The 22,234-nt window shown below is 32.9% G+C and overlaps 2 protein-coding genes and 1 long non-coding RNA gene across 4 annotated transcripts in view; 2 read left to right on the top strand and 1 right to left on the bottom strand.

Moving 5' to 3' along the window:
• Nucleotides 1–4,071, top strand: part of LOC111045818 (obg-like ATPase 1) — a 56,470-nt gene extending 52,399 nt beyond the window's left edge. The window contains exons 10-11 of the mRNA XM_039436055.1: nt 1,231–1,353; nt 3,749–4,071. Coding sequence (XP_039291989.1) covers nt 1,231–1,353; nt 3,749–3,850 — 225 coding nt within the window. The 3' untranslated portion in view covers nt 3,851–4,071. The remainder of the gene's footprint in view (nt 1–1,230; nt 1,354–3,748) is intronic.
• A 1,360-nt stretch (nt 4,072–5,431) lies between these two features.
• LOC120348714 lies at nt 5,432–21,621 on the bottom strand. 2 transcript variants are annotated; one of them, XM_039436050.1, is made up of 5 exons: nt 21,479–21,621; nt 11,081–11,240; nt 10,218–10,489; nt 8,463–8,739; nt 5,432–6,831 (listed from the first exon to the last, which is right to left on the bottom strand). In XM_039436050.1, the coding sequence occupies exons 1-5, from the start codon at nt 21,488–21,490 to the stop codon at nt 6,269–6,271; spliced, it is 1,284 nt and encodes a 427-aa protein (XP_039291984.1). In that variant the 5' UTR covers nt 21,491–21,621; the 3' UTR covers nt 5,432–6,268. The 2 variants fall into 2 exon arrangements, with proteins under 2 accessions (XP_039291984.1, XP_039291985.1); XM_039436051.1 differs by having other exon boundaries at nt 6,203–6,831; nt 21,356–21,496.
• On the top strand, nt 14,164–16,594 carry LOC120353219. The gene is made up of 3 exons (XR_005572230.1): nt 14,164–14,330; nt 15,124–15,318; nt 16,465–16,594. It is a non-coding gene; the product is annotated as an uncharacterized LOC120353219 (long non-coding RNA).
• Nucleotides 21,622–22,234: the final 613 nt, after the last annotated feature.

Genomic DNA, 22,234 nt, shown 5'->3' with positions numbered 1-22,234 from the left:
GAACTTTTATTCCGAATTACACCCACAGCCAGTTATATACACATCGGTTTTTTGCCGTCCATATTAATTCTGTCAGATGAAACGGAACTTGCCAAACATCGTCTGTTTAATCTAATAGAATTTAAAATTCGTACGTCTAAAAATCGATGTGTGTGTAGCTAGCCAAACATATTACTACTCAGCATTGTGCTAAGATTAATTTCGCTTGAGTCCACAGAACTTTAAAGAACTTTCACTTGCAATACTTAGCATAAAATTTATACTTAGCAAATAGAAATATTAGAATTCAAGTCAACGTCTTTTGCAAGAATAAGGATGAGACCTTATTGGGCGTTTTCAGACGAGTCTGCAGGGCAAGAAGCTCTCCAATTGGCTGACTGAGTTGGCGTTCGGGAATCAGCCAATCTGAGAGCTTCCTGCCGTGCCGGAAAACGTCTGAAAAACTCCCAATATGGTCTCGCCTCAAGAAATTATTTATCAAATTGTGTACAAATACTTAAGACGAGGAAAGGCACAAGAGGCTCATGCTCAAAACTGTCCCATTTCCAATTTATACTATACTGTCCAAATCAAAATGTTGGTTATGTCAATTTCACTTTTCAAAATACAATTTACGTTCTTCAATACTTTTATAAACGAGTAAATTTTGAATCAAATAGATACTATTAGAGTCTAAAATCAAAAAATCTAGAACAGTGACTTAGTAATTATTCAAAAAGTCTAAATTTTGAATAAAACTAGAAATTTTTAAACTAAACACTGTACGCTTAAATATAAGTTTTAAGTTATATTTTATTTTTATAATTAATACAATTTTCATCCTTGTGTCTATTGTATTGTAGGCTATATTACCATGATGTATATTGTGTGAAATGAAACAATAGAAGATGGGTATTTGTAGATATTCTGACAAATCTTCAATGAATCTATAAAAATTAATATTAACTAGATACTGTTCTGATATGTTGTAGAATTAACTCACCTTATTCATATTTTTCCAATTCTCATCTTATTCATAAAACTACTCAAACAAAACTATATCAGTATAATAAAACAGAATAATTGTATAATGATGTAATTTAGCACAGTTTAATGAAAATTATCGAAGTATAAAAATCTAACTAACTTATTCTGTTATTTATTTATTCAATAATACACAAAACACAATTAAAATATTATTAAAATATTTCATGATTTTATTTTGTGAAATTGTTTTGTTTTGGTGAACAGAAAGGCACAAAAGCTCCCCAGGCAGCTGGAAGAATCCACACAGATTTTGAAAGAGGATTCATTATGGCTGAAGTTATGCATTATGAAGATTTCAAGGAGGAAGGGTCTGAAGCAGCATGCAAGGTAACAAATAATTAAATCAAAGCAAGATTAAAGTAAGAGCAGGGGTTTCTCAACATTTCAGTGATATCCGGAAATTACTCAAGCTTTAGATGGATTGATACAATAAAAATTGAATATCAAAGCATCCCTCTAATATTCATTTTTATACAAAATGTTTCGAACTCTTTGTAATGTAAAATATTGATTCAATTTTTTCAAATAATTATTCCTGGACCGAAAATTAAGTGGCGAAACAATGATTTATTTATTTATTCATATGCAAATACAATTCAGGTAAAAACAACAGGCATTTGCCCAAAACTGTTTCAAACCTTAATTTAGAATACACAGTCTAAAGGTTATGCTACTTACGTAACTTAAATGATAATATTATTCGTACACAATTTTGAGTCCAAAAAATTTATCTACTACAATTTTGAATTTATCAGATTAATCAATTTCCAAATACAAATCTAAACAAATGATGTATGATTTCATAACCTAATAATACTCTGACAACATTAACTTTTATTGGAATTTTGGAGTGGAATGGTACAGGCCCAGCTTAGTTTTCCTTGATGGTTATAATAATTATATTATGATTATAGTGTTTTGTACTATGAATGAAATGAAATAAATTGATTAACTGTATTTCTGTTCATTCTTGTGCTAGGTCACTACAGACCCATTGCTGAAAACAGCATTTCTATTCATTCTTGTGTTAGGTCTCTACAGACCCATTGCAAAAAACAGCATTACAAAATATACTTAGATAATTAAACAAAATAAACAATAGCATAATGAAAACTAACAGTTTTGTGAAAATTTGATAACTTAATCTGAAAATTAAAGAGTGCATTGATTTTCAATTATTATTTTTTGCTACACTGCACAGAAAGCAGCTGTTTTCCAGTCCCTACGTAGAACTGAAAGACCTTGTTTGCAGACAACTCTCGTCTGACGTAAGAAACAAGTTTCTGGCCGGAAAGAGTACTCTTTCCAGCCGCTAACATGGAAGTCCGTAGTTATAAGTCCGTAGTCATCCACTAGATCGGGCGAGAGTCAACTTTCTCCATCTGAAGTCGCCATTATTTCAGTTTGAATTTCGAATCAAACTAATTCAGCATTCGCTTCGCAACCACTTTTATTCAATTATTTATTGTTGATTAGCGCATTCCGAATTTTCAAAAATGCTTGATGATGATGACGCCCGTGATATTCCAAGTGAAATTTTAAAAGAATCTGAAATCCTGACTGCAAATCTTCTACTACTAAAATCAAGAGATAGGTACAATAACAAGTATTCTTTATTTTTGTCAGCAATACCAGTAGTGTGGCAAAAAATATTGTTCGCACCATGGGCAAAAATGTTCTTCCGGCTCTCAATCTTTTCTAGTCCTTGGCCTCGGACCTGGAAACCGATTTCTCATTTTCTGCTCTAGGTGCAAAATATTCTATTTCACCACACTGCACAGAAAGCAGCTGTTTTCCGTCCCTAAGTAGATCTGAAAGACCTTGTTTGCAGACGACTCTCATCTGACGTCAGAACAGATTTCTCTCCGGCTAAGGCCGGAAAGAGTACCCTTTCCGGCCGCTAACATGGAACTAAGAAAGGTGAAAGAGAAATGGTACTTAGCATTGAGAGCTAATGTATCGGATTTTCGGATAGTTATTCCAAGCCAGGGCGGAGCTTAGAGATGACTTGAATAACCTACTCACAGCTGATGCAATGCATCTATTTATTGTCTCTTTTGATTTAAAAATCATCACCTAAGCCAAGCTAGATGACAACAACATCAGCTGTTGGAACGCACAAGAGACCCACGAAATCGCCTAACTTTTTGGCGTCAGCTATACCTGTAGTGTGGCGAAAAATATCGTACGCGACTCTCTCAGAAAGGTGTTTAGGGTTTTCGGATAACATATTCACGGGTTCGGCAAGCCTCACCCGGGGAACTGTTCTCATACCGTAAACACTAACTTTCTGTGCTTGTAGCGTAATATACTATTACGTAAAAGTAGGCCCAAATAACAAAGTGAAGATTAATAGATCTATAGTAGATAACTAATATTGATGAATGAAATTTATAAAGTAGAACCTGGATAAAGTTGGTTTTTATTAGCACATTTATTACAAAAATGATTTATAAGAATTTGAGCGAAGTAGAGGCATAAATGTATAACACAATACGAATTGCTGGATTCACCAATAGATAGATGATTTACAAAAAATAAATGGATAGATTTATTTGGTTTTGGTTCGTATACAATAAATTAACAAGAGTTATGAGCAAAGTTAAAGCATACCACTCCTCCACTTTACTAACTATGAGTGGTTCACAATCTAGAACATTAAATTGTCTGAAAATTTTAATTTGAGATTTTTAATAATGTTTGGATTTCTATTTATTTCCAGAGTGCCGGAAAATACAGACAACAGGGCCGAAACTATGTGGTGGAGGATGGAGACATCATATTTTTCAAGTTCAACGTAACTGCGCCAGCAAAGAAGAAATAAATCGAGTTTCACACCCTCTCTAAGACTGCCAGGAGCATTATTTATTCACATATCTTTACATTTTTATTTTTTTATTTATTTTATATGGAACATTGACATCCATTCCACTCAAAACTCCTAACCTTTCACTATCTATTAACAGTAAGTTGTGTATTCATAACTGTTTTTAAGTTTGCATTTTATGAAATTGTGAATAAATTTGTTTCTGACAGTGACCTCAATGATTATTTGTTTTGAATAATCAAACGCTTCCCTTCAGTCAAAAGCTTTCCTCCAAACAAAATTAAGAACCACAATAGTAATTTAGATGTGTATATGCCACCACCCATCAACGCATCTCTTCAATGTATGAGGGTGAGTTAATTACCTACAATTTATTCACCAGTTGAGAATATTCACCTACAATTTATTTCGATTTCGGTTTATCTCGACAGTACCATCAAATCGGTTACTACTAACTATTATTTTATCAGTATCGATTTTCATTGTTTTATTCCATTTATCAGTCATCATGTACAATTCACTTCATAAGGAAAGGCACCCCAGGCTCATTCCCAAAAATGGCATATTATTCATAATTCCAATTATTCATTATGAATTTATAATTAATTATTCCAATTCATACTGCAGGTTGTGTCATAGGATACTATTTGATTCCACGATTTACACTTTAAATACAAGGAAAAATACACAGATTCTGAAATCACTGCACTTGTAAGGGCTACTTTATTAGAAATTATTTAAAACATGAAGTACCATATTATTTGAAACAGATTCTGAATTTAAAAATAGTTATATCTAAAATTAACAAAACTAAAAAAATCTGGTGTGGTACACTCACACAACTTTCCTTGCTCATTGATCTATAAGCCTCATTCTTAAACGAGGATAATTTCGGGGAATAACATTATGCCGATTGGCGGCTAAATAATTAAAACTATGATTATACTATTGTTATTGTTTTCAGAGTACATTTTCCTTTGTTTGAATTATGAAATTTGAGGATTTTTTAAAAGTTGTCAAAACAGCTGTTCTACAAATAAAATATCGACTTGTGATCTTTTGAATAAACTGCACTACCTACCTACCTCACGCACGAGAAGGAGGTTACAAAGTAAATTTCTCAGGGATGGGGTGGACCCCCTGTTAGTTTCCCAGGGAGGAGACTCATGCCAGTTAATAGAGCTGATAAATAAGTATACAGGGTATGAATTTGAAAAAATCGGTCAAGTCATTCTTGAGAAAATCGTGATAGAAATTTAACAAATTCATTCTTCTCAGGAATATTACGGAGCTCCTGCAATTTTCCCAGAAATGAGACTCATGTCAGTTGATAGGGCTTATAAATAGCTATCTAGGGTATAAATTTGAAGAAAATCGTTAGAGCCGTTTTCGAGAAAACCGTGAAAAATATTGTTTTTTAGCCATTATCCGCCATTTTGAATGGAATTTTATTGAATTTCTTATTGTCAGATCCTCATGGTATAAGGACAATCGGTTAATTAGGAATGGAGTTATCGTGTTCACAGACACACACACACAGACCAACACCCAAAAATCATTTTTTTGGACTCAGGGGACCTTGAAACGTATAGAAAACATGAAATTAGGGTACCTTAATTTTTTTTGAAAAGCTATAGGCCTACTTTCCTTACCCTATGGTAATAGGGCAAGGAAAGTAAAAAGTCTTTGAATATTGATGAAATATAGTACTGTATGTTTAGTTATCTACCCCATAAAAATATTCATTTTTAACTGCAGTATTCCTTACTAGTAAAATGGCTACATTCTGTTCAATCAAAGCTGACAATTTGAAGTGAATTCCGCCTATATTTGCATCACCATTTGCATGGACAAGCTGTCGGTCTCAGCTGCCTAAAACAGTCGTTAGGTCATGTCAAAGGCCATGAAATTTGATCAAGTGCGACCTGAAAACCTTGACACTAGACCTGAGCCAGCCAGCATACTCGATATATCATTTGTTTTCTGTTGTGAAAATCACTTCCTACCAGAAATCCTTGCTGTATAAATAACATCAATTCTTTACATTGATGTCCGTTGGAATTGTATCTCACTATATTCAATTGAATGGCTTCCAGGAAAAAAGTTACAAGCGCCCAAAATTTGAGTACTCGATTTTTTTAATGGAAAAACGTTCCTTGTGATCTTGCCTATCATGTAGTGACATCTATTGATAAATTTTATAACTTTTACTAGTAGTTATTGATAGGAGAAGTTTTAAAAATACTTTTAAAATATCCAAAAAATCAACACTGAAACTTTTTTTACTTCTTTTAAAATTTGAGAAATGGCGCTTGTAACTTTTTTTCCGGGGAGCCATCAAATTATCTCATTTGAACATGCACAAAATCCAAATAATGATAATCATAACAAAAATATAGTTTAGGTTTTTCAAGACTAGTTGAGACAAAACTCTAGTTCAGTATTCTCCTGCTCTTCCAGGCTATGATACAACAAGTCCATCACATCCTGTTTGAATCTTCTCTGCCTTGACTGTGACAGTTTATCAACTTCGGGAAGCAAACTTTTGAAGAAGGTGAGAGTTGAACTCTCCACTTCTCTCTGTGATTTCGAAACCTCAATCATGAGATCCAACACTTTTTCAATCGGTGCAACAACCTTTTCACTGCACTGAGGCTTCACTTCGGCTGAGTGTGTTGTGTCCTGAGTCAGTGGTTCTCCCAGATAGATGGTTTCAGATGGATCGATTGAGTCTGAGTTGTCATCGACGTTAATTTCCAAAACTTCTCTGAGAAAACTAGTTCTCTGAGTCTCTTCAAAGTGTTTCTTTTGCCTACGATACTGGCTGTTGACGAAATCACCGAGAAAATGCATCATGACGTCGAAGAACGGCCATTTTATTGGCTTGACAATTCCTTTCTCGTAACTTGTTTTTTGATCGCGGAGTACTCGATTCAGCGAACCTCTCAGGCTCATCCAACGGCTCTTGCATTCATTCGCTGAAAAATAGAAATGTAATTACACTTTTATAAAAATATCGGGGCACCGAGCTTTGCTCCAGAGTACAAAAGCATAGAAGCAAAAAAGCATAATTTATATTCAGTTTATTTATTGATAAACAGAACACAATTCTTTAAAATGATTGGGGAAGGACTAATATGCACAACCCAAAACTGTTTCTTCCCCGAATTTTGATTTATAGCCTACACTATAAATAGACCAAAAAGTAGGTTATGTTCCATACACTTGAATTCAGGTCCAATTTCCAGTCCAAACATTTGAAAACAGAAAAGGTCTAATTTAGATTGTTTACAAACCAAATTGAATAACAAAATAACACTCACTAATCACTTAAAACTGTAAAATAATGATTGAATTTGAAAATTCTGATATACTTTAATTTAGAATGATATACCATGTCATGTCAACAAATCAGATATTTTGATCAAGTCGATTGAAATTTCTAGATAATATTTCTCGTGAGATAAGCTGATTGATTGCAAATAGTTCAACAGCTGAACATAATTTATTCTGTTTCACTCCCACACACGCACTCGCATCTTCCGTTGTCGACAGACGACGGAATTATTATCTGTTTTTCCAAGGATGAATAATTATTATCCTTCTCATGTCCTTCAGCGAGTTTTCCCAGGGATGAGACCTAGTGCAATCGAATTTTTATATCATAAGCCTACAATGTTCCAAATTTCGTGAAAATCGTTAGAGCAGTTTTCGAGATCCGTTGGTCATAAATAAATAAATACACAAATATATAACCAGATGTATAAATGAATCGCTAATTGCAGAAAGGGAACATGTCCAACTTTTTCAAAAAATCAACTATTTAATGTAAGATACATCGTTTACTGTAGGAAGGATACATGTCCAACTAAAGCATTGTAATGACGACGTTTTGAATATATCGTTTACTACAGGTTTAAATAAGTTTTTTGTCTCTCCTCTAAAATCATGAAAACTGGACATGTTCCCTTTCTGCAATTAGCGATTCAAATATATACAGAAATTGCTCGCTTAATACAATAGGATACTAGCAGGTGACCCGAGCTCCGCAAGGGGCTGTTTAAAGCACAAATAGATTGAATTCAATTTTATAGTTCCATGCTGATATTGAAAGTATCAACAACTGTAATAATATACAATAGAAAAACAATTAGATTAGGCTTTTATCTAACGTAAAATTTGTATCACAAATTGAATACATTTGTTTCAATTATTAAAATCATAATTGATTAGAAGATAAGATGTATATTATGGAATTATTTTTTTGATTGGAGAATAATTTGATATTCCATAAGAAGGAAATTCAATGATAGGACAAAGGGACTAAACAAAATAAATCTTGTAGTACCCTCTTCATTTAAAACATTTTTAAACTTTAAAAAAATTTTAAACCTACTTTAAGTAGGTCGAAACTAGTCGTTGAATTGTTTTAAAGTTTTAAGTAAAAAGGGTACTACAAATTTTATTATTTTTTTTATTAATTTTAATAAAGTATCCCATTCAAGTGAAGTGATTTTATGACTAAACAATTACGACGACAATTACGACAATTACTAAACAATTACGACACGTGATAAATTTATTCCTCTGCTATTGGTACATAGCCTACCTTTCATATTCATTTCTTGGGCGATCTCTTTCCACTTCTTGTCTATTATTTCTCTATTATTATAATCTGCTAAATTGAAATTGTAGATTTGTGGCCTCTCTTCAACTAGACGCAATAGTTTCAAGGTATCTTCATTATCCATCTGTTTCCAGGTACCTTCATTATCCAACCGTTTCCAAGTACCTTCATTATCCATCTGTTTCAAGGAATCTTCATTATCCGTCTGTTTCAAGGAATCTTCATTATCCGCCTGTTTCAAAGTATCTTCATTATCCATCTAGAAAAAAACATAGATACATTAAACTAAATTTCCACACTTAGTAATGCTTTATAACCTTCTTGAATAGTATTCATAGTGATATTTATGAAAACAATATAAAAACTTGTAGTTCCCTTTTATTAAAACATTTTAAAGTTTAAAGTTTTTATATTGTTTTTATTAATTGAATGAAGTATTATAGAATGAAGTATCCCATATAAATGAAGTGATTTTATTTCATAGTGATATTTTCAAAATCAATATTATTTTTTTATCAAACAATGATAAAAACACATAATCATGGGAATGAAAAACAGGCTTATAGACCTTACTATTCCATTATATTGATATTGGACGATAGTGATATTGTAATATAACATTAACAACACTGATGAATTATGAAAATATTTCAAATTTTTTTGTGATTTGTGACTAGGTGTGATTTTCCGACAAAGCTGATATGTGCGTCTGATGACCTCAGAAGTGGTTACAATAATAAATTATTCTATTCTAGAAATTATTCGATTTCTAAAATTCTGCCTCTAGAAGTAATTCACAATCAATAAATAATATGTACACTAGGTAGGCCAACTTTGCAGAGATTGTTCATTTCTCTATAATGATATTTACTTTAAACTGCCGGCATTTTTCGAATAACAGCATTTGTGCATCTATAGAAGACAATGGCAACACTGTTCTCCTATCTTTTTCTACTTCCACTATAACGTGGATTTCATTATAGATATATCTTATCAATTCTCGCCTTTTAAAGTTAATCCTACTATAAAGTTGGAAATCTGATGCATTCATCTATAGTGAGGTCCACGTTATAATGGCAGTGGAGAAAATAGGGGAACAACGTTGCCGATCCTCGGTCTTGTCAAATCCTTCTATAGACGGTAGTTGATACAGGTTTATTGATGTAATATTAACGGTCCATTCTCGTTTAAAATAATTAATTTCATTCTATTAAGCAACAAATTATATTTTTCATTAATTTCATAATGAATTTACATGATTAAGATGAAATATTTTGTTATTAGTTCTACATTGTTAAAAAACGATCTGGCAACAAAGCATAGCAAGGAAGAGATAGCTCTATCCACTTTATTGAATGATAGACAAGGATAGCAATACAATTGGTAATCAAACACTGCAATTATAACGTGGACCTCACTATAGACTAGACATCAATGGAGCAAAATACATTATGAATATCTTCAAGATTGAGCAAATATAGTTACAATAATTAGACCCAACCACTTTAAAAACAGTGAGAGTTTTTGTGATTTCCACTTTTCTTTGTAATATTAATTTGCGATTTTGAAAACTTATCTTGTTTTGAAAACGATTTTGAATAATTACCTTTATAACAGGTGCAATAATTTTCTATTTTTTGAACAACATAGATATTTAATTTTTTGCAGAACAATGAATTTTTCAATTTCAATATAAATTTTACAATTTCTTTTCTGAATTTAATTTTAAAAAATCACCTGAGTGTACTGTTCTGGTTCTGACAGAGAGAGTGAGTCAGCCTGATCGAATGTATCTTCATCTTCGTTTTTCACCATGTCACCATGCTCACTTGGTGAATTCCCTCCACCTCTGGGTCGTCCTCCCACATAATTACTCAGAAATTTCATTTTGTCAAATAAATGCCATCTCCCCGATCTCTTCACTCCTAGTTCTTTTGCTGACTTGGCCTTTCGGAGCTCTCGATTGTACGAACATCGTAGGATATGCCATGTAGTCTTGCATTCGTGTACTGAAAATATTATTGTTTACTTATTAGGTCAATTTAATAAAAGCTAATAATTGATAGTTCCAAGTAATTTTCAAGCAAATGCTAGGATTCGAGTCAGCTGTATAATGTCATTTATTTTGCTAGAACCAATGACTAGTTGCTAGTCATTAGATACTTGTTTTTATTTAATCGACCTATTGTTTCATGATTTAGCATACAGCAGACACACTGGACTTTTAACATAAATAACCCTCAAATACGTACTATAAATGAACACATGTAGAACATCTATGTAATTTTATTGAAATAGCATTAACTTATTAGTCTCATCACACACACATTGATTCTTGGACGTAAATTTTTTCCGTCTTTCTAGACCAACAGAAAAAATTTATGTCACCATTAGCAGTATTGATTAAAAATCTTCATATCACCAAAATTCATAGTGAACGTAGATTATGAAAATCAATTATTGTGCCAATAATGATAAAGGCAAGTGTGAAAAAACTATTGTACATTCTATTACAACATTATTATCAATTGGGCTATATATCATGTAACAAACTATATTATCATGTAACAAACACAGTAGGCTATTGCTAGGCTACATACCTGTACTTTCCATTTCATCAGCAATTTGCTTCCATAAGATTTGTAGAACAGCTTTATTATAATAGTCCTTCAAATCGAAATTGTAGATCGCTGGTCTCTCTTTTATAAGATGCAATAGTCTTTTTGCTTTAAACACTTCCATCTTCCATCGCTTGGAAGTCTACAACAGAAGAGAATGTCAGCAAAATTATTGGAAAGCTGAAAAACTCCAGGTCACAGGATATTCACAGTTTGTCAACACTTGTGCTGAAAGCAACATCTGGACTTGTGGCCAAGCCAATGGCTGAAGCAATAAACTGCTGTTTTGAGATGGCTAAATTTCCAGATATCTCAAAGATAGCCAGGACAGTGCCCATATACAAAAGAGGGGAAAATGATTCTGCCAACATCAGACCCGTCTCCATTGTTCAGGTTTTCTGAAAAGTGATTGAGACTGAAATGAAGCAGCAACTGACAGAGTACTTTGAGAGTAGCAATCTGCTGTCCCCTTTTCAGCATGGGTTTAGAAATGGACGCTCCACCACAAGTGCTCTGTTGGCTATGATTATGATTTTCATATTTTTCAGTTTATTCTTGTTTAATTTACAGGGTTTACTATATTAATCGTTGAGTTTGAACACTTGTCCACCTGAAGACAGAAGAGTAGGCTAAGGATTATAATACACCAAGCCGGACATGAATGGATAAAATGACTCTCTAACCAAGTGGAAAGGCTTTAGCATTGGAGTAGACGATGCACCAGAAGTATTCAGTCATTTTGTATGCATAGTGCATTTTTCTCTAATTTAGTAGAAAAAATGTTTGTGTCTGGTGTGATGTCGAAATAGTATATTTCGCAACTAGAGCAGAAAATATTAGATTTTTCCGGCTCGAAATCGGTTTTCAAAAGATTGAGAGCCGGAAAAACATTTTTGCTCGTGGTGCGAACGCTATTTTTCGCCTCACACAAAAATAAACAATATATATATATATATATATATATATATATATATATATATATATATATATATGTGTGTGTGTGTGTGTGTGAGAATAGTTGTTTACTAAGCACTTCCGAAAGCAGAAGTGGAAGGTGATAGCTCTAGCAAATCTGAGGTAATCTGAATATCAGGAAATTGTCCAAGTATTTTTATTTTTTATTCTGATTTGTCTAAATAACCTAAAAGATGATGCTCAATTATGTGGGGGGTTGAGTTTATACTTTTTTATTCTTTCAAATTACAATAAGATGATATTATTATAAATGTTTTAATTATTGAATAATGAACACAAATAATGAAAAGTTTTTGATCAGCTGTTTTTTGATCACCTTTCTTAGTTCCATGTTAGCGGCTGGAAAGGGTACTCTTTCCGGCCTAGGCCGGAAAGAAACCTGTTCTGATGTCAGACGAGAGTCGTCTGCAATGTCTTTCAGATCTACGTAGGGACTGGAAAACAGCTGCTTTCTGTGCAGTGTGGCGAAAATGTTATATTGTTGGATATTTTTTGAGACATTGGAAAAAAGTGCACTGCACATTAACTGCAATGTCTGGAGTGACATGTTCTCACCTACTCCAATAATAAAGCCCCCCCACAACACTCGGTCGAAGCAGTCATGATGTCCGTTTGAATCCGGCATGATGTGACATCACCCTAATCAGACTAAAAAAATTGAGTCGAAATTGGGATCAAACTTTTTAACTGCTAGGGCTGGCCACTAGCGATACTGCAAGTTCAGACATGTATTTTGTGTCTTCTGCAAAAGGCTTCAAACTAAATTTTTCAGGTTAGGCTATTGTGTCTTCAATTTTTTGTTGTTTCATTCTTTCTTTGCTGCTTTATTTGAGTTAAAATTATTTTTTATCATCATAATTTGAAATTTTTCTGTGTTTTATTCTTATTGGTTGTTTATTTCATGTTAAAATTTACGTGCTGCGTGTCTTGCACCGTAAAATGTAGCTTGTGTGCGCTGCCTCGCGTGCATCTCAACACACACTGGCCACACACACATGTTCATTACGCATGTTCTGTCATCAGCGAGAGGCTTGGAACACAGCAGCATCCAACATGTGAACACCTAATAACAATAAAATAAACTATTGGGAAATCAAAAAATTATGATTATACAAAAAAATAATCTCAGATTATAAAAACCTAACCTCAAAAATTTTGCTTGAAGCCACAACTGTGATGACACAACAATGTATGATGGCATGTATGTACACATATGTTCAACATGTATGTTCTGTCGTTAGTGGCCACCTTTAGGCTGGCCACTAACAACAGGACAAGTGTGTCAAACATGTTTGAATAGACATGTCTTCAATCGAAAAAGACACAAAAAGATTCAAACTTAGAAAAACATTTTGACAGCAGTTTCTAACTTGGAATAAAAAACCAAAAAAGCCTTGCAAAATAACAAATCATGATACAAAATAGTTATTTGTATATCTTGAGTGAAAAGTACTGTTTTTTCTTCTAAGGGAAAAGTTTGAAGCCTGAGGCAACGATTTTCCCTGAGGGAGAAAAAAAAATTTTCACTCATAATATACACAACATTTTTCCTCCGCCTACATTTTTATAAAAACTGCAAATAAAATAATTTTTTAAAATGTATGGGACCAAACAATGTCTTACAACATAATTAAAAAATTAAACAGAAACAGCTGGCTTGTAATCATAGTTCTCCGCTGACATTGCAATGCGCTATCTGTCTGCAAAAGTTGTAACAACAATGGCTGCCACAACTACAGCTATGATGAAGTTCCCGTTTCAAATTTGATTAGTTAATGAGGAATATTCGTTAACTGGTATTTTGAATAACATGGAATAAAAAAAAATTATACATTTTTTTAGTATAGTGATATGAAGTTTGTAATTATTTTACCAAACAAAAATAAATTTCATATATTGATCAAATTTCTGGTTGAGGTATTGAATTTAGTTGGTTTAATGACTACTCTATATTGCTTCCTCATCTGAGCTTAGACCTTCTAACCTATTTCAAATCAAAGAAGTTATAATAGTATTCACTAGAAGGAGCAACAGCGCTAGCTTCGCTCTGCTAATTGAAGCTGACTTTGGACGCCATTTCCGGGAGCAGACAGTTCTCAGACCTTTGTATACATTGGCTAAAGCAGTAAAGTACTATAATATAAAACCTTTGCTATTACTTCTAGTAATATAACTTATGCAACAAAATGGTGAAGTCTTGTGCTGCATACAACTGTACAAATAATGTGAAGAAATGTAAGGGTCTCAGCTTCCACCAGTAAGTATAATATCAATAACAAGTACCTAAGTACCTAATAGGTTAAGATTTTTACCCTCACGTGAGCTAGGGAAGAAACGTTATTAATATTTCTATACAATATTTAATACCTTATTTTACCAAGAATTGTTTCAGTATTACTAACTAGTAATATTGTATTTTATGAAATGTTTTACTACTGATTTAATTGAGTTGATTGAATCCACACCTTGAGTTTCAGAGAATGTAGAGGTTGTTAGATAGGTGTGGGTGTATTATGGAAATTGAAAAGGTTTAAATTTTTTGAAACAAAACAGTAGCCTAATCACAGCACGCAATAGTATTTATGTTTTTACATGGACTTGAAAAAACATATTATTAGTACCTAGGCCTGTAAGATCGTTATTAATTTGGAGTAGGAATACTGGTAGTATTGAATAGGTATTCTAATTGGCAATAATTGAAATTGGTGTCTTGTACCCACCGTTATATGATCCAAGAGCATTGAGAATCGCGTGGCTAACCATTGAAAAATCTGTTTTATAGCCTATATACATAGCAACATTATGTAAATGACGTTTTGAGAATGTAACTAGTTTTAAACAGGGGAGTGCGATCTCAATCTTTATTTGTTCAGTAAATTGATAACAAACAAAACCACATTATGAGAGAGTAATATTTAAGCTTAGTGTTGATGGAAGTCCAGTGTGAATGAGCCCAATATATGCACTTATATAGGCTATATTATTATAGATCCAACTTATAGATTTACTTACTACTTCTCTTATATTCATTCTCATATTATTTTTTTCAGTTTTCCCCTTGCAGACAAGAGAAGACTTAGAGAGTGGTTAGTAAAGATTCGACGAGAGGAATTTGCTCCAACTGTACACTCTGTAATCTGCTCACAGCATTCGAGCCTTCATGCTTCTGGAACAGTGCCAATAAAAGACTTTTAAAGCCATCGGCAATTCCAACAATTTTCAATTTTCCAGGATCGCTAAAAAAGGTTGGTTTTTATTCCTGAAATTATTATATTTTTACCTTCCTGTGCTAGCCTATTAGCATACAATAAGAGAAGCATTATTTTACAAAAAAATTAAGGCACCTCAAATTCTAGATTTTTATGTTTCAAGGCCCCCTCAGTCCAAAAACGTGATTTTTGGGTATTGATCTATATACAGAGTGAGTCATATGTATGGGAACTCTTCAATAAGTTGAATAGTGTTGTAGATATAATACTGAAACTTCCAGGATAGATTATTGGTCGATTACTCTACCTTTTGACATCAACTGAATATCTACCCATCATAAAGGGGTAGTAACTTGAATACTTTAAATGTAAACACCCATCGTGTGGTACATCATTTAAAAGGCCTTTTAGGAACAAGAAAGATGGCATAAAAAAATTTTCTATGATACTTGTATCCGGAATGGCGGCTGATTGAAGTTTAAGTTTTTAAAGAAATGATTGGTGGAAATTAATGAAACTTAAATCAACACTTTTTCAAATGAACAACAAAATACATTGGAAATTTTTTTTTTCAGTAATCTGTCTACTATTATTCACATTTAATTTTACATAATACTATTTACATTTATGACAGACTGGCATAATGTCAAACGAGAGAAGGAGGACATTTTGTGCATTTTTAAAATGAAATGTAAGTCATAGTAAACAGATTACTAAATAAATAAAAAAAAATTTCCATCTATTGTTATTCAAAAAAGTGTTGTTTTGAGTAAATTTTATGTTCCCAAATATCAGGCTCCAGTTACAGAATGGTAGAAAAATTCTAATTGGAGAATATTGAACATAAAAAGTCTATGATATTAATGTCCAGTAACATTTTTACTTGAAATTAAAAATAAGCTTGAAATTCAAAAAAATATTATTTTTAAAATGCAAAGTTTGAGAGTCAAGATTCAATTGTTCATTCTAATGGAATATAATCATTCACTGGGAGAGATAGCAGAATAGATCTTGTCAGCTGATAAATTTCAAAATAGTGCATCATGTAATAGGTTGAATTCAATATCTTAATCACAAATGGATTTCAAATCATATTTATTTATGTCTTGAAAACATCACAATAGCAATAAAGTCGTGCAAGTGTGCCACACCCGATTTTTAATAATGGTATATTATTTGCAGAAAGAACAAATGCGACCACCTCCAAGAAAACGATCTGCAGCTACAGATGCGGTGAGCGATTTGTGTGAAGGAGGAGTCCAGGGAGAGGAATCTGAAGTTTCTAGTGCTTCAATTAATAGCATTCTACATGATCATTGTTATGATATTGATATTCAGAATAAGCTTTCAAAATGTAAGTATGTACTTGAAAGAAAAACAAAAAGTGTTGAAAAATACAAATCAAGATTAGAAAATAAGACTGCAAAGATTAATCTTAGAGACAAAAAAATTTCGTCAATGGCGCACATGATAGAGGAGTTGAAGGAGAAGGTGCAGATCACTGAAGGGCTTGAGAGTGTACTCGAAAATTCATTTTCGGGTATTTTTTGTGAATTAGCTTCCCTGGCAAAAGGTGGAAGGAATGCTGGATATAGCAGCAATGTAAAACGATTTGCTCTCACTCTGTTGTTTTATTCTCCAGCAAGCTATAAATTTGTGAGGGACACCTTTGACAACTGTTTGCCACACCCAGCAACTTTGAGAAGGTGGTATAATGTGGTTGATGGCAATCCGGGGTTCACTGCTGAGTCATTTGCTATTATTAAGAAAATAACTGCGGATAAAAATTATCAAATCCATGCCTGTCTCATGATGGATGAGATGTCCATCAGGAGAGAGGTTATTTGGGATGGAGAGGAGACTTTGGGTTATGTAGACATGGGTCATATATATTGTGAAGGTAGAGAGAAAGGTCTTGAAGCTAGGGAGGCTCTCGTAGTGATGGTTGTTGCACTGAATGCCTCATGGAAAATACCAATTGGCTATTTCTTGGTGAATGGCATCAGTAGCAAGGATAAATGTACCATCATAATGCAAAGTTTGTCATTGCTACATGATGTAAATGTAAATATAGTTTCTGTGACATTTGATGGATTGTCCAGTAATCTAAATATGGCAAAAGAATTAGGATGTAATTTTGATGTAAATAGTTTTTGTTTGTATTTTAAGCACCCTCTCACTAGTAACAATATATATGTAATTTTGGATGTGTGTCATATGATGAAATTAGCTCGTAATTGTATTGGAGATATGAATGTTTTATTAGATCAAGATGAAAATGAAATAAAATGGTGTTTTTTTGCTAAACTTCTATCTCTTCAAGAAAATGAAGGTTTGACTCTTGCCAATAAGTTGAGAAAACGACATATCTTCTATGATCCACAGAAGATGAAGGTGAAATTGGCTGTACAGGTTTTGAGTGCATCTGTTGCAAAAGCGCTTGAAGTTCTGGAGCATGATCTCAAGAATCCTCAATTTTCTGGCTGCATGGCAACCAGCAAATTTTGTAGCATTTTCAATAGGCTATTTGATATTGGAAATTCCATGCATCCAATCGCTAGGAGCTTCAAGAGTGCGATAACTGAAAATAATTTTACTAAAATATCAGAATTTCTTGTAGAAGCTGAAAGATATATTTTAGGTCTTCGAAGAGAAGATGGTAAATCTTTGATTACTTGCGCAAGAAAAACTGTAGTTGTGGGGTTTTTATGTCTTATACATGGTATCAGGGGGTTGTTCAACGATCTTATTGGCAGCAAACAGTTACAGTACATTCCTATGTACAAGATGTCTCAGGATCATCTGGAGATGTATTTTGCTTGCCTAAGGGGTCGTTTAGGATGGAACAACAACCCAAATGTTGTCCAGTTCAAAGCTGCTTATAAGCAGCTGCTTGTAAAAAATGGCATAAGAGTAAGCAGCAATGGAAACTGTGTTCCACAAGATCCAACTGAGCTATTGCAAATTGATGAAACTTTACAGTTGGATCCTCTCATATTTTCAAGAAACAAGATGGTAGGAAAAGAGCCTGTTGAAAAAAGAGATATGACTGATGAGGAAATTTTCTCCGATTGCAAAATCAATATTGTAAGCTTACAGCTATCTGAATATGAAAATATTGTTGTATACATCGCTGGGTATGTTGCAGGGAAAGTTGCTCAAGCATTCAATTGCGATACTTGTATGGGGGCTTTGTTCTGTGTATATTCCTCTTCAGAACACCATCTTTTTATTAATAGGAAGGACAATGGGGGGCTTGCATATCCCTCTCCAAGCGTGATTATATTTGTAAGGCTGCTGAAAAGAACTGAGATGTGTAAGCTCTCAACAGATGAAGAGGAATGCAATGGTAATGCATATCCTTAAACAATGCAATTTTCATACTTTGTTTGAAAGCCTCAATGAGCACATTTTTGAAAATGAATTTCCAATAATCATGTAGTTTTACTATCCAAGAAAATCATTGAACTTTATATCAGACTAAGAATGTTCCATGTTGCAAGATTGGAAAATGACAAACGAAGTGTTTCCATACGAAACAAACTGAATAAATGCATATTGTTCAGAAATGAATAAAGCTATAATCGCTGCTTTGAAAATAAAAATGAGTTTTTTAGTTATAGGAATAGATTAATGTATAAATAATGTAAATTATATGCAAATAAGTAAATGTGTATTATAATAAATGTGCAAATTTATTATAAAGCTTAACTTATAGAATAACTGCTTTGAAAATTAGTTGTTTTTAATTATAGAAATGGATTAATGTATAAATAATTGTAAATTATATGCAGATATGTATCAACAATTTGTTAATAAATGTGTTGATTATTTGTTTACATACGTGTAAATTGTTTATAAATGTGTTTTCCAAATTCCCGACTTACAATCCAATGAAAAATGTATTCCATTGATAGAGTAATAGATACATGTTCTCTAATATTGAATTATTTGTTGAATTTTTGAAGATTAACAGTTTTTTGCTGAAAAACTATTATTTATTTTCAAACTAGTTTTTAACATCAATAGCTTAAAGCTGTGTCCACACTGAACAAATGTTCGACATACATGTTTGGCAAATATGTTTGTTGAGGGGCTCAGGGACAAACATTTTAAGAAGTTTGACAATCAATGTTTGTCAAACAAAAATTACTGTTTTCCAAACTATTCCAATGTTTGCTGTAGATCATAAAAACCTCTTCTCCCCACTTACAAATATTTTGTTTGGTGACGCGTCTACACTGGCCACGGGCAAACATTGTCAAACATAATAAAATTTGCCCAACCATGTTTGTTGCCATTTGTTCATTATGAACACCGCTTTATAGATGTACGTACATCTAACTCAAAGATGAGATTTTATCTACTTCCACCTCAATATGAAGCACTGCAATGGTTAAAACTTTTCCTTAAATTGGAGAAAAATAAGATTTGATGGTAGCCTAATTGGTATGATCTCAAAGCAGAACCTACAATAATTTATTAAACAAATTCACTGTTCATATTACACTAGTTTGCCTACTGGAAGGCTGCTATAATGATAATCTTAATACAGTACTGTATTACCTTTGAAGAAATCGTAACTATTGAATTTCAAAAATATATAAGTAGGCCTATGCTGTACCGTATGGGTGTAGAGTTATGAAATTCTTCATTTTTGTTTTACTTGAAAATATATATTTGAGTTGGTGGGTGAAAAGTTGGGAACGAGCCTGAAAACGTTTTCAAAAATCTAGTATGACCTATACTTGAAATACCTTTATCATCAAATGATAAGATTCTTCGAATAGGCTATCATAATTATTCGCCCAATTGCATTAATAGTAATTTGTTCTATTAGAAATTGGATACCTACAGAGATTGATGTTGTAAAGCTAGCTATACCTACAGTATCTGGTGAGTGAGTTGAATTCAGTAAACTGCTACTGTTCTCATGATGCGGAATGAACTAGGAATAATAGAATTTCTCAAACAGTGTTGATTCATTTTATAATCAATCCAATAAATGTGGTGAAAATTTTTGAGTAGGCTCTGGAACAAACCTAGATCTAAAAAATACTCTACCAGTCTATATCTTAAACGGCTCTAGGCTACTAATGAAACTATCGGTTCATCCATGATTCATAATTGATATTTGTCCATTTTATTGAGACACAAACCTTCAGGAATATTACAGTGATGGATTTGGAAGGAATTATAGCTTGTTAAAATTATAATTCAAATAAAAGAAAAATATTTTTTCTCATTTCTAGCAATACGGTTTTTGAATTACCGCGCTGAAAACTCCCCTGAAATGGCGCCGATGACGTTTCTCAATTTGCAGAATTGCAGACTGTGAGATGAAATAGGGTTGGTAGGGGCTCGTTTCAAATGTACGTTTTTAAAATAGAGATGCTTCCCATGTTATTTAAATGGAGCTACTTTAACGCTCTAGGGAGTTTTCCTGTTTTTTCCTCCCAAGAGCAAAAAAGTGACACTTTAGTATTATGTTCCAGGGAGTAAAGTAAGTACTTTAGACAGAAGGTGGAGGAAAAATAATGTTGACCTCAATAAGAGCATCAAAGTAGAAATAAACAGAACAAGAACCAGATACAAAAACCTAACCTAAAATCCCTTTTTAGGATCTAACTCAAAAAGCCTTTTGCTGACAACACATGTTGACGATCGTGTGTGTGCACACTTGTCCTGCGTTAGTGGCCGCCACAAAGTAGAAGGAATTTTCTTCTCTGTGGGGCCGCCCTAAGTAACTTGTCCTGCGTTAGTGGCCGCCACAAAGTAGAAGGAATTTTCTTCTCTGTGGGGCCGCCCTAAGTAGTCACTTCATCTACTAAATGTTGATAATGTTTTAGTATAGCCTGCTAGAAGTAGGAGCAGAACACATCTTTCCTACATATTAATCAATTTTGCTAATATCTCCGAATAATAATTTCAAAAGTACAATAATAATTTATCAATCAATAAAATTCTCATGTTGTGTCATGCAACAACACATCTGTTGAACAATAATATTACAAACATGTTGATAGAGTTTGGCCTCACTGTGTATAAAACCGTACTAAAGTAGCGTACCTACATTCAGTAAGGAATATACAGTCAATTTATCCGTTACCACTCGAAGTAATCTGGAAGCTCACAATGTAAGTTGATTGATAAGGAAAATACAATATTAAAACAGTAAAACTATTTCAAAACATACCTTTTCTGCCATTCTGTGTGATGTGTGACTGAGTTGTTCGGGAAGCAAGGAAGCAAACGAAGAGAAGCAAGCTTACATGAAGCGTTTTCCAGCTTTAATTAGCCAAGGAAATCAAAAAGTACCTATTGTCTCTGTAATTTTCAGGCTAAGCTCTAGCCGGCCTGCTCCCCCTGCTATCTCAGTTATTATTGAAGATATCGACTCAATTTTTTTTTTAAATGAAAGAGGAAGACAAAATAAAGCGCGCTAGCATATTTTTATACCATTTGATTTAATTTTAATATTAGAAATAGCTGTTTCAAAACTAACCTTATTCTATAGAATGGACGATTCTAAATTATAATGATTTGTATCAACTATTATTAAAGATATTATGGGACTAAATTTTTTAATGAAAGAAGAAGAAAAAATACGTGTCGGTAACTGAATAACAATTCTAATCAATGAATTTAATGTTATTAATATTAACAGCAAATTTTGAATTTTGTCCAACCTATAATACTATCATGTTTTTACTAGCACCATAGAGTTGTAGAGTTATAGAGTTGCTGCTCTATTCTCTACAGGTCAAAATTTGAAGCATGCTAAATAGAGTTGTCATCTGTTTTTGAAATTGCTCGATAAGAAAGATTCCGATTTCAACTTGTTCGATTAATGATTCAAGAGTTCAATATTTATTTTATTGTTTTTTTATTGTTATTGTTTTACAAACTTCAATTTGATATATTTAAATTATAATTTGTTCTACATTTTTTC

This window comes from Nilaparvata lugens, chromosome 10 (assembly GCF_014356525.2).
Source record: "Nilaparvata lugens isolate BPH chromosome 10, ASM1435652v1, whole genome shotgun sequence".
NCBI lineage: Eukaryota > Metazoa > Arthropoda > Insecta > Hemiptera > Delphacidae > Nilaparvata > Nilaparvata lugens.
Note: the sequence above shows the minus strand (reverse complement) of the source record. Positions and strands in the feature narration are given on the sequence as shown.